This window comes from Schistocerca gregaria, chromosome 2 (assembly GCF_023897955.1).
Source record: "Schistocerca gregaria isolate iqSchGreg1 chromosome 2, iqSchGreg1.2, whole genome shotgun sequence".
Taxonomy (NCBI): Eukaryota; Metazoa; Arthropoda; class Insecta; order Orthoptera; family Acrididae; genus Schistocerca; species Schistocerca gregaria.
Window position 1 is genome coordinate 782,219,261 of NC_064921.1, and position 19,743 is coordinate 782,239,003.

The following is a 19,743-nucleotide window of genomic DNA, read 5'->3' on the forward strand; positions in this document are numbered from 1 at the left end:
ATTACAGTGATGAACTCTTCTCGGGTGATCAGCCGTGTGGTGGCGTACTCTTGTCGAAACGTTTCGATGAGTTTAGTACCCATCATTGTCATCTCGCTTGAGGATGATGCATGCGAGAATATACGACTGCGTTTCCGCCATAACGGTGTTGGTTCAAATGGCTCTGAGCACTATGGGACTTAACAGCTGAGGCTATCAGTCTCCTAGAACTTAGAACTACTTAAACCTAACTAACCTAAGGACATCACACACATACATGCCCTAGGCAGAATTCGAACCAGCGAAAGTAGCGGTCGCGGCCGGCCGCAGTGGCCGTGCGGTTCTAGGCGCTACAGTCTGGAAACACGAGACCGCTGCGGTCGCAGGTTCGAATCCTGCCTCGGGCACGGATGTGTGTGGTGTCCTTAGGTTAGTTAGGTTTAAGTAGTTCTAAGTTCTACGGGACTGATGGCCTCAGCTGTTAAGTCCCATAGTGCTCAGAGCCATTTGAACCATTTTGAACCGTGGCGGTCGCGCGGTTCCAGACTAAGCACCTAGAACCGATCGGCCACGCTGGCAGGCCATACCGGTGTAAACTGTACACTGATGCGACTGTATTCACTTCCTTTACTGTGACACGTCTGCTTCATTTCGTTTGAATTTGTTATGATATACTCTTACAGTGATGAACAACTTCTCACATCACTTCTCAATGACATGATCATGTCCTTGAGGGTGTTGGTTTTTTCCCACAGTGTAGAATATTAACATCAATTCACGTTAGTTTTGGATCCCCACCACGTAAATGCGAAACATTCTAACACGCATTCTGGTCCAACATTTTGAGCACATGTAGTTTCTAAGCGAAATACAATTTCACTAAAGGTATATAAAATCACTGATTTTAGTACCAGTACATATATCCTTAAGATTCAAAATTTTCTGCCCAAATTGCTTGGCGTAATTTTTCATTTGACTGTAAAAATAAGACAAAAGTCTATACGTTTCACAACTGTAGAGTTTTAACTTACACGTAGAGAATTACACTCAAATAAAGGAATATTTCCGTCACTTGATAATATTGTTCAGAGCGCGACTCCAGATCGAAGAACTTTCTTTCGTAAGTTCAGTACAATGGCCGTAGTTCTCCCAGCGTCGGCTTCAGACATTTATGGAGACTGGAATGCCCAACTGACGAAGCGAGTGGCGGTCGAATAAACTTGCGCACATACGCTCAGAGAGACGATAAAGAAGGTCTCCCAGCTGCTCTGCAGTTGCTGTTTTACAACTTGCTGCTGTCACGAGAATGCTGTACCTGTTGACCTGGATGTGCGCAGACTAAGCTCCAAAACACACGGCCACCGCCTGTTGTAGCTCTCGTCTCTCCAAGGTCGCGACAGAACGGGCGGTTTGTGGCCCTTGCAATGGTCAACGCGCCCTTCCGTTAACTCGATTGATCAGGTAGTGGTATAACGACACGCGAACACCCTATTTTATAGAGAATGGACACTAGCGGGGAAATCCAGGGCTTCTGCACCACGGAATATTCTACAATACCCAATCAGATTTGCCTTCAGACAGACAAAACGCTTCTTCCCTGAAATTAAAAAAAAATCTTAGTTACGTTGGTAGCGAGGACATTGTCTCTTACATAGGGACAGTAAATCGTATGAAAGACTCGTACTGGAGGGCAATATAAAGTAGCTAGAATGTATGGTTTCACCGCTTTATTTACTGAGGCCTTACGGTCGATTACATAGTGCTCCAGACTCACAATCAGTGCAAGGTTTATTTCATATTACTAACTTACATTAAATTACAAAATCTTCTCGGATTGTCGCATCGCTCCACGAGTTTCTTACTCGTCATCTTCAGGCGCATTTTGAGGATCGTGACCAGTTCGTTCCTTTATAAATGCTGCAACAACACGGCGCCACAATTCGGCTGATATCCCGGGAAGATTCCACAAATGAAATTCACCGAGAATTCCCACGTTCTCAAATATTGATATAATTAACGTTATCCTTCATGTTTTGCCGGCCGGAGTGGCCGAGCGGTTCTGGGCGCTTCAGCCGCAGGTTCGAATCCTACCGCGGGCATGGGTGTGTGTGGTGACCTTAGGTTAGTTAGATTTAAGAAGCTCTAAATTCTAGGGGACTGGTGACCTCAGATGTTAAGTCCCATAGTGCTCAGATCCATCTGAACCATCTTCATGCTTTGACAGGGTATCTGTTTGCAAGTTTTTTGGGTTTGCCCACGAGTTGTTCTCTCTTTGGACGGTATCTAGACAATTTCTCTAGTCATTTCCTTGGAGTGCAAATATAAAGCAACAAAATCTGCACTGGACACCAGAGGGAGATAACTTGGGCAGTTATCGAAATTACGTGTAAAGGGAAAATGACAACTCTGCTGCAAAACTAAAACTTTTAAACAATTTTAATTAATACTTAACGAAATACCGTAATCGTAATTTCTGATAAACTCATAAGGGTAAAAACCGTGTAGAATACGTAATAAAGTAAGACTACAGTGCGATGATTGTCTCAAACCTACGGCAAAATTCGAAAGAGCATCTTGGAAATACAAAATCCTGTATGGTCACTGTCAAGAACAGTAACTGAGAAGTGGAAATGTCAAAATACCATTTTTTAGAAAAACGTGTTTTCATTGCTAAAAGCAATGCTTCCCCCTGGAGTTCCAAATGTCATGCATCAACTTCTCCTCCATTTAGTTGATTCACATTCTGTGTGGTGAGCAGAGTGCATCCAAGCATTTGTTTGCATCAAACAAACATCTTTGTAATGGAAGGTGGTAATCTGGGTTTCAAAAACAGTACAATAATTTGCAAAAGGAACGTAAACAAGGATATTGTTCCGCAAGATATACACAAGGTAGTTGAGTCAGCTAAAGCCATGAACCCATTCCATGTAATTCCAATGCATACAAGTAACACTTATGATTTTTAAAATGCTGCTGAAACATAGCTGTCAGTGCACACGTGTAAGACCACCAAATGCATTTAAGATCAAAGTGCCTCCTACTCATCAGTTACAAATAACTATTCAAAATTCGTACTATGCAACACAAGAATGGAAAAAAAACAGCTAGTATTGAAAAGAAGAGAGAGATCAGTCTTGGTGCACCTCATCTGAAAGAACGACCATGTTTGTCAGCTTCAAAACAGAAAGACCTTCGATGATGTTGCCATTTCTTCCTCAACTGCTCGGGGAGTCTTACAGTAGGTTTTGCAACATCTGTTCCCAAGAATGGGGTTGCTTAAGAACCACAATTCAATACTGAGAAATTTTTTATGGGATTTAATTTTGTTATTCTCATACGAAAAATTGAAAAATATAAGAAAGAGTTGACTGCAGTTCTATTACTTAAAACAAACAGAAAACAGTGCCTTAGTATTTATGGTACCTGAAACAAAAAGTTTGTAATTGGCACTTAAAACCGGTAAATTCCGTGGTATGGCACTTAGAACGTTCTGAATGAAATGCTTATGTTCTAAATTGTCTTTTTTTTTTTTTAGTGATAAGGCGAGCAGCGTAATCCTGTGGTATCACATATCTTCTCGATTTGTTGGCTACACGTAAGTTATGTGGAAAAAGACTTACAGTCTTCTTTGGTTCTACATCTGCATCCACATCTACATCTGCAAGATTACTCTGCTATTAACAATTAAGTGCCTGGCAGATGGTTCATCGAACTATCTTCAAGCTACTTCTCCATCGTTCCACTCTTGAAAAGCGCGCTGGAAAAACGAACACTTACATCTTTCTGTGCATGCTCTGATTTGATTTCTCCTATTTTATTACCGAGCGAGGTGGCGCAGTGGTTTGCACACTGGCCTCGCATTCGGGAGGGGGACGGTTCAAACCCGTGTCCGGCCTTCCTGATTTAGGTTTTCCGTGATTTCCCTAAATCGCTTCAGGCAAATTCCGGCATGGTTCCTTCGAAAGGGCAAGGCCGATTTCTTTCCCCATTCTGAGATTGTGCTCCGTCTCTTATGACCTCGTGGTCGACGGGGCGTTAAACACTAACGTCCCCTCCTCTCCTCTTATTTTATTATGATTATCATTCCTCCCTATGCAGGTGCCCTCCAACAAATATTTTCAAACTCTGAGGAGAAAGTTGCTGATTGAAATTTCAAGACAAGATCCTGCCGCAACGAAAAAGTCTTTGTTTTAATGACTGGAATCAGTTCATGTATCATATATATGGCGCTCTTTCCCCTATTTCGCGATACTACAAAGCGAGCTGCCCTTCTTTGAACTTTTTCTATGTCTTCCGTCAATCCTATCTGATCGGAAACCCCCATCGCACAGCAATACTTAAGAAGAGGACGTACAGGAGTAGTGTAGGCAGTCTCTTTAGTAGACCTGTTGCATTTTCTAAGTGTCTGGCCAATAAATCGTAGATGATTTTCCTTTGCTTTACCCGCAATATTAACTTTTGGATCGTTCCAACTTAAGTTATTTGTAATTGTAATCCCCAAGTATTTAGTTAAATTTATAGCCTTTAGATTTTTGTGATTTATCGTGTAACCGAAATTCAGCAATTTCCTTTTGGTACTCATGTGAATGACTACGTTTTTCATTATTTACAATCAATTGTCACTTTTTGCACCATATAAATGTCTTGTCTAAATCGTTTTTCAATTTGTTTTGAGCATCTAATGGCTTTATAACACGGTAATGTTAGCATCATCTGCAAACAATGTAAGAGAGTTACTCAGATTGTCTCCTAACTCGTTTACGTAAATGAGGAAGAACAGGGGACCTATAAAGCTTCCCAGATATTACTTCTGTTTTAAAAATGTTTCAAATGGCTCTAAGCACTATGGGACTTAACATCTGAGGTCACCAGTCCCCTAGACTTAGAACTACATAAACCTAATTAAACTAAGGACATCACACACATCCATACCCGAGGCAGGATTCGAACATGCGACCGTAGCGGCAGCGCGGTTCCGGACTGACGTGCCTAGAACCGCTCGTTCATAGAGGCCAGCACTTGTGTTTTACTCCAAGGCTTTCCGTCTGTTACTACCAACTGTGACCTTTATGACAGGAAATAACAAATCCAGTCGCACAACCGAGACTATAGTGCACAGTCACGTAATTTGATTAGAAGTCGCTTGTGAGGTACGGTGTCAAAAGCCTTCTGAAAATCTAAAAATATGGAATCAATCTGACATCCTCTACCAATAACACTCACTAGTACGAGAGAACAGAGAGCTAGTTGTGTTTCACAAGAACGATATTTTCTGAATCCGTGTTAGCTGTTTGTCAATAAATCATTTTCTTCGAGATAACTCCTAAGGCTCGAACGTAGTACATGGTCCAAAATCGTACTGCAAATGGACATTAGCGGATTACTCCTGCTTCCTGTCTCGAGTATTGGTGTGACACGTGCAACATTCCAGTCTTTAGGTATGGATCTTTCTACGAGCGATCGGTTGTATATGATGGCTAAAATTGGAGCTATTGTATCAGCATGCTGTGAGAGGAACCTGACCGGTATACAATCAGGATCGGTGCCCTTGCCTTTATTAGATTATTTAAGCTCCCTTGCTGCACCGAGGATATCTACTTTTGAGTTACTCTACATCTACATCATCTACATTTACACTCCGCAAGTCACCCAACCGTGTGTGGTGGAGGGCACTTTACGTGCCAGTGTCATTACCTCCCTTTCCTGTTCCAGTCGAATATGGTTCGTGGGAAGAACGACTGCCAGAAAGCCTCCGTGCGCCCTCGAATCTGTCTAATTTTACATTCGTGATCTCCTCGGGAGGTATAAGTAGGGGGAAGCAATATATTCGATACCTCATCCAGAAGCGCACCCTCTCGAATCCTGGCGAGCAAGCTACGCCGCGATGCAGAGCGCCTCTCTTGCAGAGTCTGCCTCTTGAGTTTGCTAAACATCTCCGTAACGCTATCACGCTTACCAAATAACCTTGTGACGAAACGCGCCGCTCTTCTTTGGATCTTCTCTATCTCCTCTGTCAACCCGCTCTGGTAGGGATCCCACACTGATGAGCAATACTCAAGTATAGGTCGAACGAGTGTTTTGTAAGCCACCTCCTTTGTTGATGGGCTACATTTTCTAAGGACTCTCCCAATGAATCTCAACCTGGCACCCGCCTTACCGACAATTAATTTTATATTATCATTCCACTTCCAATAGTTCCGTACGCATACTCCCAGATATTTTACAGAAGTAACTGCTACCAGTGTTTGTTCTGCTATCATATAATCATACAATAAAGGATTCTTCTTTCTATGTATTCGCAATACATTACATTTGTCTATGTTAAGGGTCAGTTGCCACTCCCTGCACCAAGTGCCTATCCGCTGCAGATCTTCCTGCATTTCGCTGCAATTTGCAATTTTCTAATGCTGCAACTTCCTTGTATACTACAGCATCATCCGCGCAAAGCCGCGTGCAACCTCCGACACTATCTACTAGGTCATTTATATAGTAGACCCCTTTGACGTCCTACCCCCCTTAATGCTAATCCTGTGCCTAAACCAAGCAGCCAGTGTAACACGCTTAACAGTTTTACAGTACCGCGCGCTGCGCTGTGCACGGTTGTGTGCTTATTTGGTCGGTTTGCACGTTTGTTTCTATTTGAGCTTTATCGTCGCTGTCCTTCCTAGAGCTGCACCCAGCGCTTCAACAGTTTCTTAACCACTTGCAGTAAAAAAGCAGGCGACGTTAAGTATTTCTAAAAACAGCGTCCGTTTATCGGTGCTACGCTCCGAAGCCCCTGTGTGCAGTCGATATGATGGAACCACGAGCACAAATTCTTCGCGGCCACGATAACACGACGTTCCCTTGGCAGTCAAAGAGGTGAGACACAGTTACCGTTCAAAAAATTTGTTTCCTTGCGTCAGTCCTCTGTGGCCACAGCGAAGGCTGCGCAGCTGGCGGTCAGCTTTGACCCACTGAGGACTGAGCGTTGCGTGTACGCAGTAGTGTCGAGTTTTGCGCATAACGCTGTCACGGCAGCCGAAAGTTGTCTGGAACGCAGTATGAGAGAAGGCTGAGCGTAGATGAGAGCGCTCTCCCATACACTGAACAACTCAATGTTATGGAGCACTGACATCAGTTGAAGAGTGCAAATGCCAAACAACCTGAGTGCCAGATCTTTCATTTTCGAGGAGAAGTTTTACGGAAGCTCGAAAATTAGCGCGAGCCTCAACCCGATGTGCTTTTGATACTTTCCACAGTAAAACTTTGTCTCAAAATCTGGCAGAATACCTAAAGAGATTTTGGTCGTATGTGAACTACAGCAGCGGATAGACGTGATAAGTACATTTACTGCGCGATAACACTGCTGATGTTACTGATGACAGTGCTGCTAAAGTAGAGTCACTGTGTACAGTTTTCCGAAATTCCTTCACCAAGGGAGACGAAGAAAAAAATCCAGAATTCATACCAAGAACAAATGCCAACATGTTCGATACAGTTCCGCACTGTCGCCTGATAAACAAAGTAAGAGCCTGCAGAATGTCAGACCAGCTGTGTGGCTGGATTGATGAGTTTTTAACAAACAGAACACAGCACATTGTTCTCAATGGAGAGACGTCTATAGACGTTAAAGTAACCTCTGGCGTGCCACAGGGGATTGTTATGGGACATATATGACCTAGTAGATAGTGTCGGAAGTTCCACGCGGCTTTTCGCGGGTGATGCTGTAGCATACAGAGAAGTTGCAGCATTAGAAAATTGCAAATTGCAACGAAATGCAGGAAGATCTGCAGCGGATAGGCACTTGGTGCACGGAGTGGCAACCGACCCTTAACATACATAGAAAGAAGGATCCTTTATTGTATAATTATATGATAGCGGAACAAACACTGGTAGCAGTTACTTCTGTAAAATATCTGGGAGTATGCGTACGGAACGATTGGAAGTGGAATGATAATATAAAATTAATTGTCGGTAAGGCGGGTGCCAGGTTGAGATTCATTGGGAGAGTCCTTAGAAAATGTAGCCCATCAACAAAGGAGGTGGCTTACAAAACACTCGTTCGACCTATACTTGAGTATTGCTCATCAGTGTGGGATCCCTACCAGAGCGGGTTGACAGAGGAGATAGAGAAGATCCAAAGAAGAGCGGCGCGTTTCGTCACAAGGTTATTTGGTAAGCGTGATAGCGTTACGGAGATGTTTAGCAAACTCAAGAGGCAGACTCTGCAAGAGAGGCGCTCTGCATCGCGGCGTAGCTTGCTCGCCAGGATTCGAGAGGGTGCGCTTCTGGATGAGGTATCGAATATATTGCTTCCCCCTACTTATACCTCCCGAGGAGATCACGAATGTAAAATTAGACAGATTCGAGGGCGCACGGAGGCTTTCTGGCAGTCGTTCTTCCCACGAACCATATTCGACTGGAACAGGAAAGGGAGGTAATGACACTGGCACGTAAAGTGCCCTCCACCACACACGGTTGGGTGACTTGCGGAGTGTAAATGTAGATGATGTAGATGTAGAGTAACTCAAAAGTAGATATCCTCGGTGCAGCAAGGGAGCTTAAATAATCTAATAAAGGCAAGGGCACCGATCCTGATTGTATACCGGTCAGGTTCCTCTCACAGCATGCTGATACAATAGCTCCAATTTTAGCCATCATATACAACCGATCGCTCGTAGAAAGATCCATACCTAAAGACTGGAATGTTGCACGTGTCACACCAATACTCGAGACAGGAAGCAGGAGTAATCCGCTAATGTCCATTTGCAGTACGATTTTGGACCATGTACTACGTTCGAACCTTAGGAGTTATCTCGAAGAAAATGATTTATTGACAAACAGCTAACACGGATTCAGAAAATATCGTTCTTGTGAAACACAACTAGCTCTCTGTTCTCTCGTACTAGTGAGTGTTATTGGTAGAGGATGTCAGATTGATTCCATATTTTTAGATTTTCAGAAGGCTTTTGACACCGTACCTCACAAGCGACTTCTAATCAAATTACGTGACTGTGCACTATAGTCTCGGTTGTGCGACTGGATTTGTGATTTCCTGTCAGAAAGGTCACAGTTGGTAGTAACAGACGGAAAGTCATGGAGTAAAACAGAAGTGCCGGCCTCTATGACCCCCTTCAAGGGGGACGGGGTTCAAATACCAAACACGGCCTTCTAGATTTTGGTGTCCTGTGATTTCCCCTACACAACTAAAGGCGAATTTTCTGATAATTCCTTTGGAAAGGACACAGATGATCTCCTTCCCCACCCTTCTCAAGTTCGAGTTTGTCCACTGTCTCTGCTGACCACGTCATCGATACTTTTACTGTACAGTCATTACAACATTGAACTGTGGAGGGGAAAGACAGCGCTGAATCTGTAGAATCAGCAGCGAAATAGGTGAGGGACCTTTCACCATCAGACAGAAAAAAGGTATCAGAATAAGACATGAGAAGGAAGTACTGCAAATTAGCTCAGGCAAAGGAAACCTACTCAGCAGAAGAAGTTGAATTAAGGCATTACAATTGTACAGGTAAAATTCGTCATTGGATTGCAATGACGTCATTTCACTTTCATAAACATTTTATTATTCTTACCAAAGTTTAGAGCATTAGACACCGATGGCCTTTTGTAGCAATGCATCTCCTTCTGGAATCTAAATCGTGTGCGCCATCTGCCAACAATTTTGTAAAATGAAATGGGAGCAGATCTGCTCCACAGTCTGTATCGTTGTAAACATCTAAACGAGCTCTCCATTTCGATGTTACATGAGCGTCTGTACAGGCGATATGGCAACCAGATTTTCAGTACACACACTGTAGAATTACTTCCCAATGAACGCAGGATATAAAACACGATTATAGTACAATTTGTCGATTGTGTTACGAGAGATGGTCACTGGGTGAAGTCAGATAGGAGGGAATCTCTCACTTGAACTCTTTGAACTTGCCAGTCTGAAAATAAATTTGGGGAAGAAACCTAAGATTATGAGGAATTGGATTATAGGCTAATTTTATAGAAAATTAAATAACTAAAGGTTAAACTTGAGAAAGGAGGAGGAGGAGTAGATTAGTGTCTAACGTTCCGTCGACAACGGCGGGACGGAGCACAAGCTCGAATTAAGGAAGGTTGGGCAAGGAAAGCGAAAGTGCCCTTTCGAAGGAACGATTCCGGCATTTTCCTTAAGGGACTTAGGGAAATCACGAGAAACCTGAACCAGGATGCCCGGACGCGGGTTCGAACCGTTGTCCTCCCGAATGCGAGAACTTGACAAAAAATCGTGCCAGATCTTCCGTTTCCGAGGAGTTTTACAGAAGCTCGAAAATATCTGCTTATATGAACACCGTATGTTTGATGGTATCTATGCTGAGGATCGGATAAAATACACGTATCAGTAACAGCAACAAAGTACGGAGGCGGAGAGGAAAGGACAACAAAAAACTGGTGAATAATATATTTGTTTCCTGAATACATACTTTTTTTTCAAATGGTTCAAATGGCTCTAAGCACTATGGAACGGATGTCATCAATCCCCTAAACTTAGAACTCCTTAAACCTAACTAAGCTAAGGACGTCACACACCCATGCCCGAGGCAGGATTCGAACCTGCGACCGTAGCAGCAGCGCGGTTCCGGACTGAAGCGCCTAGAACCGCTCGGCCACAGCAGCCGGCAGACGTTTGTTTACCAAGAGTAAACATGGAGTACAAATAAACAGAACGAAGCATTTTCTGTCTTGCTGTTACAGAGTTTGTCATAGATGTCTCTTTACCAGCTACACCTTTTAGTGAATCAGGACAGCTTTGGTCATTACTGCAAGCCTTAAAACTCAGCAACATTTCTCGGTCATTGCGGAGCATTTGCTGAGTTCAACATAAGAGACAACTCAAACGCTATTTGCTGATCGAAGTCCAGGCTAGAAAACTGCTTCTCATTAGAGTACTCATTCTTTTCACCCACGACACTTGAAAATCTCCCGCTTGGGACTGTCTTCTGGTCCTCATCCACAGTCCATATCATTCTGGATCTTCAACTTTGACTAATTTGTCTTCCAGTTTCATGTACTGATCCGTGCGGAAGGAAGGAAGGAAGGAAGGAAGGAATATAAAGAGTTGGGTTGTTTCGGGGGAAGAGACCAAACAGCGAGGTCATCGGTCTCATCGTATTAGGGAAGGATGGGAAAGGAAGTGGGCCGTCCCCTTTCAAAGGAGCCATCCCGGCATTTGCCTGGAGCTATTTAGGGAAATCACGGAAAACCTAAATCAGGATGGCCGGACGCGGGATAACATGAAGATATCATTACAGATGGAACATAACACTCAGAGTGGGGAAGGATGGAAACAGAAATCGGTCTTGTCGTTTCGTAGGAAACACCACGGCATTCAGCAAAAGCGATGTAGGAAAACCACAGAAATCCTAAATATTTGATTTGAACCGCCGTCATCCACTGCCTTACCACTGCGTCACCTCGCTCGGTCGAGGACATTACAGACGACGCGTTAAGTTAGTAGGACAAGGATGGGAAACGACGTCAGCCGTGGCTTATTCAAAGAAGGCATCCGCTTTCGCCAGAAGTGCTTTAACAGAACACCGTGCTTGGGAAGGATCCGGTGGTAGGACGAGGACTTGAACTTCACTTCTTGCGGATAGTGGACTGTACTAAGGACTAAGGTTTGGCTCTTCGAGACAGCAACGAAACACCGTGACACTTCCCGGCTGCAGCCGACTCAGCTGCTCAGAGCGAGGCGTAAACACGGCCGCACTTACATAAGCAGCTGATCGCTGTATGACACACACACATAAACACGACACTGGGGGCAGCCGTCGCTCACCACATGGAGATGAGCGTCTGGACGTCCAGGCAGTCGAGGCTCTCGAGCGACAGCTTGCGCTCCAGCTGCTCCTCCAGCGACAGGCCGCTGTCCGGCGACGACGTCATGGTGCAGGGTGTGGTGTGGTGCAGAGTCGCAAACGCCGGCCGCCCCACGCTCGCAGTGTTCGGCCGCAGGTGAAAGCCGGCCGCAGACTGACTGCGCTGGCGGGCGGCCACGCGGCCCGCGTCGGCCTCGCCCCCCACCACGGGGCAGGCGCCCGCCGCGCGGCCCGCTCTGGGGCCGCCACCACCTGTTAGCGCTCCAGCTGGGCTGTCAGCGGCACCCCAGTGTTTACGCATCTGGCTAATCCGTGTACGTACCCAACGCCGCCGCCAGAGGCGTCTCCACTGAGCCGTGTTGCTGATCGCAAAACACTGGGAGAGGAGAACGCGTGGTGCGGTTGTAGCCATAATTTCAAGTACATACCTATGTATTACAATTACGGACTTAAATTGGAAGGAACACACAGAAAATACTGTCGGGAAGGCTAACCAAAGAATGCATTTTATTGGCAGGACAAAATGTAACAGACTTACTAAGGAGACTGCCTGCACTACGCTTCTCCTTCCTCCTTTAGAATACTGCTGCGGGGTGTGGGACCCTTACTAGATAGGACTAATGGAGTGCATCGAAAAAGTTCAAAGAAAGGCAGGACGTCTTGTTCAAATGGTTCAAATGGCTCGGAGCACTATGGGACTTAACTTCTAAGGTCATCAGTCCCCTAGAACTTAGAACTACTTAAACCTAAGGACATCACACACATCCATGGCCGAGGCAGGATTCGAAACTGCTACCGTAGCGGTCGCGCGGTTCCTGACTGTAGTGCGTAGAACCGCTCGGCTACATCGGCCGGCGGACGTTTTGTGTTATCGCGAAATATGGGAGAGAGTGTCACAGAAATGATACACGATTTGGGCTGGAAATCATTAAAAGAGGGCGTTTTTCGTTGCGACGGAATCTTCTCACAAAATTCCAATCACCAACTTTCTCCTCCGAATGCGAAAATATTTTGTTGACACTGACCTACATAGGGAGGAACGATCACCACTATAAAATAACGGAAATCAGAGCTCGTACGGAAAGATATAGGCGTTCAATCTTTCCGCTCGCTATATAAGATTGGAATAATAGAGAATTGTGAAGCTGGCTCGATGAACCCTCTGCCAGGCACTTAAATGTGATTTGCAAAGTTTTCCTGTAGATGTAGATGTAGAAAGTAAATGGCCTTCATGATGGTGCAGAGCCCGCTTGAACTTCCTCCAATTCTGTTTAGATTCGTGCGGGAGCCCAACCCTTCAAATGAAAATGTTTAAAAAACAGTACAAACCTTTGTTTTCTCGGATTTTCAATCGCGGTCTTCACAATGACCAGTTCAGGCAGCTGTCAACAATGAACTGTACACTGTTGAAATTCTTCATACGATCCTTGGTATAATCAATCTTACCAACCATGAAGGCGCAACAAAAATGTTCTTTCATGGAAATTTACCAGATTTATCAAACCATACTCGTACGTGTTCTTAAATATTGAACAAATAAACTCCCTGCTCAGCTGTTCTAATTCATCACATTCTTTCATTTTTCAATCATAAACACGCTTTCCAATGACAGTTTTAAATACAAATTTATCTACTTGTTTGTTTTTTATATTGTCCCACTATTGTAAAATTGGAAACATTCTTGGCACAAGAGCGGTCATTATCTGCCGACGAACTGCCCCCATTGCGGAGGAGCTGAAAAGATTAAAAGTATTCACTGATCAGATTTGTTGCCAAGAACCCGAAAGTCAGAAAGTAACAGTGATATAAAAAAGCACAATACTAGGAGGAAACTGAATTCAACTGTACAACAGAAAGGAGTGATACATCGAGATGCAAAACATGTCGACAACACCTCTGTTTCTAAGAGCTGTTTAAAGTTATTCCTCCTTGAATATTCATTTTATTGCACATAATAGTAGTTCCCAAAGGGTGCTACAGTGGTGGCCAAAAAATACTGCAATACTAGACTTTTTTGTCACACAGAGAACGAATAAACAACCCATAAATTTAATTTCTAGAGCTAAACAGTTATGATCGTGCGAAAATCAACGTATTAACACAATTGAGGGCCAATTTGATTTTCACATTTAAGGCGTTCTCTAGTGAACACCAAGCTCACATATTCCATTAATTACGTCTTTGTTGTGGTCTTCCGTACGAAGACTGATTTGACGCAGCTCTCCATGTTAATCTAACCTGTTTGAACCTCTTCATCTCCGAGTAACTATTGCAATCTACATCGTTCTGAATCTGCTGAGTGTATTCATCTCTTGGTCTCCATCTAATATTTTTATCCCCGACGGCCGGCCGGTGTGGTCGAGCGGTTCTAGGCGCTTCAGTAAAGAACCGCGCGACCGCTACGGTCGCAGGTTCGAATCCTGCCTCGGGCATGGATGTGTGTGGTGTCCTTAGGTTAGTTAGGTTTAAGTAGTTCTAAGGTCTAGGGGACTGATGACCATAGATGTTAAGTCCCATAGTGCTTAGAGCCGTTTGAACAAGAACAGAAACGGTACGTTCCCGTACATGGGTTCCTGTTCAAAATATTACGTACGCGCTCCCCTACTGCAAGTCCTAGAAGTTTGTAACAGGAATTTACGAACACACTATATAATTATACTGTACTTAGTTAGGAAGTTCTAGGGGATTGGTGACCTCACATGTTTTCCCATAGTGCTCAGAGCCATTTGAACCATTTACCCCCGACGCCTCCCTCCAGTATTAAATTGGTGATCCCTTGATGTCTCAGAATGTGTCCTACCAACCGAGCCCTCTTTCTAGTCAGGTTATGCCACAAATTTCTCTTTTCCCCAATTCTATTCAGTAGTTCCCCATTAGTTCATGGCAACGGCCTTGCCGCAGTGGAAACATCGGTTCCCGTCAGATCACCGAAGTTAAGCACTGTCGGGCGTGGCCGGTTTTTGGATGGGTGACCATCCGGGTCGTCATGCGCTGTTGCCATTTTTCGGAGTGCACTCAGCCTCGTGATACCAACTGAGGAGCTACTCGACCGAATAGTAGCGGCTGCGGTTAAAGAAAACCATAGTAACGACCGGGAGAGCAGTGTGCTGACCACACGCCTCTCCTATCCGCATCCTCAGTTGAGGTTGACACGGCAGTCGTATGATCCCGATGGGCCACTTGTGGCCTGAAGACGGAGTGCTCATTAGTTAATCCTGAGTATTCTTCTGTAGCACAACATTCCAAAAGCTTCTATTCTCCTCTTGTCTACACTGTTTACCGTCCTCGTTTCACTTCCATACATAGCACACTCCAGACAAATACTTTAGAAAGGACTTCCTGACACTTAACTCTATACTCGAAGTTAATAAATTTCTCTTTATCAGAAACGCTTTCATTGCCATCGCCAGTGCACTTTTTATATCCTCTCTAATTCGACCATCATCATTTATTTTGCTTCCCAAACAGCAGAACTCATCTAGCACTTTAAGTGTCTTATTTCCTAATCTAATTCTCTCAGCATCACCTGATTTAATTCGACTACATTCTATTATCCTCGTTTTGCTTTATGTGATGTTCATCTCATATCCTCCTTTCAAGACACTGTCCATTCCGTTCAACTACTGTTCTAAGTCCCTCGCTGTCTCTGACAGAATTACATTGTCATCGGCAAACGTCAAAGTTTTAATTTCTTCTCCCTGGACTTTAACTCCTACTCCAAATTTTTCTTTTGTTTCCTTTACTGCTTGCTCAATATACAGATTGAATAACATCGAGGATAGGCTACAACCCTGTCTCACACCCTTCTCAACCACTGCTTACAACTGCCATCTGGTTTATGTACAAATTTGTAATTAGCCTTCGACTCCCTTTATCTTACACCTGCCACCTTCAGAATTTGAAAGAGGGTACTCCAGTCAACATTGTCAAAAGGTTTCTCTAAGCCTACAACTGCTGTAAAAGTTTGCTTGGCTTTCCTTAAATACACTCATACTCATACATTAAGGATAATGCTGATACATGGTGAAACAACGATCTGGTAGGCCGGCCGCGGTGGTCTCGCTGTTCTAGGCGCGCAGTCCGGAACCGTGCGACTGCTACGGTCGCAGGTTCGAATCCTGCCTCGGGCATGGATGTTTGTGATGTCCTTAGGTTAGTTAGGTTTAAGTAGTTCTAAGTTCTAGGGGACTTATGACCACAGCAGTTGAGTCCCATAGTGCTCAGAGCCATTTGAACCATTCTGAACGATCTGGTAGGCGGTTTGCGGGTTTAAATCACCTCGGGGTGCAATTGACCTGCGGTCGTCGCACGGTGGCGCTGGCAGCAGTCCACATACGCAGAGATGGGTTGGTGCATGTCAGAGTACGGTGCAGTAAGTGTGAAGATGTTTTCAAACGTGGTAATGGTGACAGTGTGTTAAAATGGCTCAGAGAACACATATAGATGACGTTATGATGGGTAGAATACTAGGGCGACCGGAGGCTGGTTAAACACAGCATGTCGTAACACGGGCCCTCCGTGTGCCACAAAATGTCATCTCAAGATTATTGCAACGATTCCAGCAGACAGGAAACGTGTCTAGGCGCTACACTACGGAACGTCCACGTATACAACACCACAAGAAGACCGATATCTCATCATCAGTGCCCGCAGACGGCCACGGAGTACTGCAGGTAGCCTTGCTCTGGACCTTACCGCAGCCACTGGAACAGTTGTCTCCAGACACACAGTCTACAGACGACTGAACATACATGGTTTATTCGCCCGGAGACCTGCAAGGTGCATTCCACTGGTCCCTGGTCACAGTAGAGCCGGTAAAGGCTGGTGTCAAGAACACAGTACACGGCCTTTGCAACAGTGGTCCCAGGTTATGTTCACGGACGATTCCAGGTATAGTCTGAACAGTGATTCTCGCCGCGTTTTCATCTTGCATGAACCAGGAACCAGATACCAACCCCTTAATGCTCTTTAAAGGGACCTTTATGGAGGTCGTGGTTTAACGGTGTGGGATGGGATTATGATTGATACACGTACACCCCTGCATGTCTTTGACAGAGGAACTGTAACCGGTCAGGTGTATAGGGACGTCATTTTGCACCGCCTTTTCAGGGGTGCAATGGGTCCCACCTTCCTCCTGATGGATGTTAACGCACGGCCCCACCGAGCTGCCATCGAGGAGGAGTACCTTGAAACAGAAGATATCAGGCGAATGGAATGGCCTGCGCCGGCCGGAGTGGACGAGGGGTTCTAGGCGCTGCAGTCTGGGACCGTGCGACCGCTACGGTCGCAGGTTCGAATCCTGTCTCGGGCATGGATGTGTGTGATGTCCTTAGGTTAGTTAGGTTTAAGTAGTTCTAAGTTCTAGGGGACTGACGACCACAGCAGTTAAGTCCCATAGTGCTCAGAGCCGTTTTTTTTAGTGGCCTGCCTGTTCTCCAGACCTAAATCCTATCGAGCACGTCTGGGATGCTCTCGGTCGACGTATCGTTGCACTTTTTCAAACCCCTATGACACTTCAGGAGCTCTGGTGCAAGAATGGGAGGCTGTACTCCAGCAACTTATCGATCACCAGATCCAGAGTATGCCAACCTGTTGCGCGGCCTGTGTACATGCGCATGGTGATCATATCCCATATTGATGTCGGGGTACGTGCGGAGGAAACAGTGGCGTTTTGTAAAACATGTGTTTCGTGACGGTTTTCTCAACTTTGTGTTCCCTATGTGCCTATGCTATTAGCGCCAGTTTTGTGTAGTGCCACGTTGTGTGGCACCACATTCTGCAATTATCCTTAATATATAAGCATGAGTGTATCTTCTATGAGAAGAAGTGACCGATGAAACGAACTATCTTTTTAAAATTATGACGTAATGGCATGCGAAGTGAACAGTAACAACAAAATATAAGGGACACTGCACAGCTACAACACACCAGTAGAGCCAGAAGAGGGCCGCTGCAATCGTGGCCGAAACGTTGGCTTTTTTTTCTCCAGCAGCAACAGTTTTATTAGTTTTATATATTATGACGCGGTACCACACCCAGAAAACTTTTATGTCAGTATAAACGAACTTACAAAAAAAATTCACAGGGATAAAAGAGGAAGAAATGGTTGCAAAGGGGGAAAAAAAGAAACATAAAAGCTTTACACAACATCAAGCGTACGTTACAACTCATTTGAGCAGGAATATCCAGTGGGGCGAAAGTTGAGCCAATCATTTTGATACAGTAATGTATTCCCTCCACTAAAAAGCTTCACTGCACAGCCGACACTCTGAAAATAGTTCCTGCTGGTACAGACAGGGTCGGAAAGGTAATTCGTAGTTTGCCATGCGAACTACTAAGGCTCATAATACAATTTCACGTGAAGCAGGACTACGCGATCGACTATATTGTCGGGATGTGCGCCATACTAAACAAATGAGTTTTGTGTGCATCGACACAATACTTTTTCAACTATCTGATGGTAAGTATTCCTCCGCGAGCGTACGTAGAGGCTAAATACATACGCGGATGTGACTGGGAATTCTTTGCATCCCACGAATTTAACCTACGAAGGTAAGCTAAACCCAAGGCTTCAATGGGGAAACAAGAACGTCTTCAAGTCACAAAGACGACGCACGGCCACGCATCCTGACTTCAGCCGATAGCTGTGAGCGTTGCTCGCAACGTCAGCTCCCTACATTATAGCCTCTTCGATCGTACCAGCGCTACAGTTGCAAGTTACTTGCAACTGCAACTTTGCTAGCACGTCTCAGTATCGCAATCTATGATCATCCATTCAATCCACATAGTCGAGATGTAAATCCAGGTAACCGGGAAAGTAGCTACGAGTATTAACACAAAGCTGAACAGAGGGAACAGACATGCAGCATTCTTGAGTATTGTACCACCATGTTCCTCATTATAATCATCATCTACCTGAGATTCAAAACCAGATAAAGGCATCTACTATTGTTTGCATTTGCTATTGTCTTCAGTTACGGGCATCAACGCCGTTCTTGTCATCTGTCAGCCTTCCATTTGATCGTCTTCTCGAACTTCCCTTATTTTTTGGAATCCGACAAAGTACTTCATTCGTCCTTCGACAAACCATTCGCTTGGCTTACAAGCCGAGGAAACACCCCTTTCATTTTCATTTCATGTCTCTCCTAGCAGGCCTACTACATAACATGCTCATCTCAGTAGCTTAGTGGGGTTAAGTGTCAGACTACAGATCCAAAAGCCTTAGTCGGCCCTAGGATCTCTCTGTCACTTATCGCTTCTTTCACCTCTGGCAATGAGAAGTTAGCTTGAAAAATGCCAAGTCGCGCCATGGTAGGAACCATTGTTAAACTGTACGGCCCCCTTCACCCCTTCCCGTATAACTAGTTGGGGGTGTGGAAGTTCCGAGGAAAACTATGGTTTGTGGTTTGGGGGGGGGGGGGGATGTATCAGTTGTGGAGGACAATGTTTCGAAGACACCGTAGCAATAAGTAAAAGGTAGGCGTAGAAAAATCTTGGGGCCAAAGTTCCGGAATTTTTGGAACAGACCTCGTATGTAGAAAAATAGAATATGTAAAAGAAATGTGGACTGATACTTTCACCACATTCAAACTTTTAAGCATAAATACTGCGGAACATTATTTATTGAACGACCACGGTATATTCTTCGATATACCAACATGGTTTGAATCAATTCCTTGTTTTTCAAGGCTATTATATTCTGTTGAAACTTAGTGAAAAGCTTTCTATTAATTCTTATAACGAAATGTCATAAACAGCATATAGACTGAGGTTGAATTTTAATCTAGCAAAGGAACAGGTGAGTTCTTAGCAGTGGCTGCAGCACAATGAGTGAGCCACCCACAAGTTGCGAACTAAATTATACAACGAAACAAAGAGTGTAAATTGTCTTTTTTCCTTTGGATTCTTGCAAAAC

The 19,743-nt window shown here is 44.6% G+C and overlaps 1 protein-coding gene and 1 pseudogene across 7 annotated transcripts in view; one reads left to right on the forward strand and one right to left on the reverse strand.

The window, feature by feature from the left end:
• Window positions 1-19,743, reverse strand: part of LOC126335033 (NAD kinase-like) — a 904,299-nt gene that overhangs the window by 509,447 nt on the left and 375,109 nt on the right. For 2 of the 7 annotated variants that reach the window (XM_049997892.1, XM_049997891.1), the window contains exon 1: window positions 11,789-11,982. The exons of the other annotated variants lie outside the window; for them this stretch is intronic. In XM_049997892.1, coding sequence (XP_049853849.1) covers window positions 11,789-11,895 — 107 coding nt within the window. In that variant the 5' untranslated portion in view covers window positions 11,896-11,982. Of the gene's footprint in view, window positions 1-11,788; window positions 11,983-19,743 lie in introns of those variants that run through there. 7 annotated transcript variants of the gene reach the window in all.
• Window positions 14,711-14,828, forward strand: LOC126337245 (5S ribosomal RNA; annotated as a pseudogene).